The 1,938-nt window shown below is 27.5% G+C and overlaps 1 protein-coding gene across 1 annotated transcript in view; it reads right to left on the bottom strand.

Moving 5' to 3' along the window:
- Positions 1 to 1,042: 1,042 nt before the first annotated feature.
- Positions 1,043 to 1,938, bottom strand: part of LOC101497218 (F-box protein CPR1-like) — a 3,796-nt gene continuing 2,900 nt past the window's right edge. Inside the window, exon 2 of the mRNA XM_073369658.1 lies at positions 1,043 to 1,068. Within this exon, the coding sequence (XP_073225759.1) occupies positions 1,043 to 1,068 (26 nt within the window). The remainder of the gene's footprint in view (positions 1,069 to 1,938) is intronic.

The following is a 1,938-nucleotide window of genomic DNA, read 5'->3' as shown; positions in this document are numbered from 1 at the left end:
TATTAGAGATTGAATTTTAACATTAACAATAATAAACATATACCTATCATTATTATACACATCACTATGTTTATCTCTTTTTAAAATTCAAGGTGTATACATCCTATAGGTAAACACCAAACATTTTTCTTTTAAAACTGATACAAAAATTTGAAAATTAGGGATTCTAAATAATTGATATTCAATCAGATCTATTCAATTATAGCTCTTACCATATCAATAAAATATAAGTCAATATTTAACTTTCATATACAAATACTTTAATATAATAAAAAAATAAAAAATTATTGAATCAACTTATCATCTAAGGACTCAGTCTTGCATTGCTTTTACCACCCCGAGACTTTAAACATCTTCCGATTTTTTACATTCTGCTCACTTAGTTTCTTCAGTTTTAAAATTGCATTTAATATAAAATGTCAACATATTTTGCTTACTTTTTTAAAATAATTCAACAACAAATAGTTATACTTTCATTTGTAGTTTTGTTTTTACAGTAATTCACAAAAGCAATCTAATCATTTGTCCGACACAAGAGGATCAATAACAAGTAGATCTTCATTACTTTTGTTAGGGTCGAAGTATTTACACTTTAGTTTATATGTATAGGTCTTTCCTCTTTCTTCTAAAATTGTCCACCTCCACTTTTGATAAATAGAACAAAGATACACAAAATCATCCTTGCAAGACTATATAAACATATCAATCTTCAACGACAAAAAATACAAAAAAAAACAAAAAAAAATTAATGCAAATTTATATAATAAGCTGGATGCATTTTTATATTACTTTACTATTTTTTTTTCGTACATTTCATCCCATCTTTCAATAAAATACAGGATAAAATATTAACTTTTTAGCAAATTCACAAAGAAACCTCACAAGTAAATTTGAACTATTATCATTGTCTTGTCCATTATCACCAACTTCAACCATAATCCTTTTTGTCTTCTCCGAATGCCCAAACTTAATTTACTATCATTTTTCGATCTATAATTTCTCTAGTACTAGTATATTTAAATATGCACATAATAACACAAATTCAAATAAGATAATATAACAACATTCCTACAACAACCACCAAATAAGACAACAAATTTAATGATATGAGATTTTTACCTTTAACTTTGATAAACAATGGCTTCTCTTTTTGTTGTGATTCAGTTTCATTTGGCCTTGTTGAAGGTTCAAGTACATCATCCTCAAATGGGATGATTTCAAAAAATAAAAAAAAAATTACTAAAAGGAGTTTTAAGAGTGCGTAAAAATGCACAAAATTACAATATCTTATCTTCCCTATTGCTTGATTAAGCCATGTCTTTAAATAGTTGTGCTAAGATTTACGAAGTGTCCATAAATGATACAAATGACATGTTTAACTAGTGCTTACCTTCAAAGTAAAATGATACTTTAGGGAGTTTTTTGAAGTATTATAGCCTGCATATCTACGCAGTTTGATTCACTATCAACCACTTCGTTCGATTAATGTCTACTCAACTTATTCATCAATATCGTAAATCAAAACAAAATTTCAATTAGTCGAAGTAACACCCTCCACCATCAAAAAGGAAATTATTGGATATATAAAGATAAAAATAAACTATATCCAATATTTAAAGCACTGGGGATTATGTAGAGATGTGTATTTGTGTGGCTGTTGTGATAAGATGCAGAAAAATTTATCAATTGCTTCCTTGTAGTTGTAGAGACTACTCACTAGCATCTCTTTAGCTATACCTCTATGAAAATATGTTTTCACATTCTTGGTAAATTGTATGAAAATAGAGGATGTTGTTGTACACATGAATTGACATGTTGAAGCATCTTAAAAGAACTTTGTATTAAGTGTACATGAAGTATATTTACCCTACATCTTCTCATGAATATCCATCACTCTTTTTCTCCTTATTTTAATTCTCAAAAGAGCATAGTGGAGAT

Source organism: Cicer arietinum, chromosome 6, assembly GCF_000331145.2.
Source record: "Cicer arietinum cultivar CDC Frontier isolate Library 1 chromosome 6, Cicar.CDCFrontier_v2.0, whole genome shotgun sequence".
Lineage (NCBI taxonomy): Eukaryota > Viridiplantae > Streptophyta > Magnoliopsida > Fabales > Fabaceae > Cicer > Cicer arietinum.
Note: the sequence above shows the minus strand (reverse complement) of the source record. Positions and strands in the feature narration are given on the sequence as shown.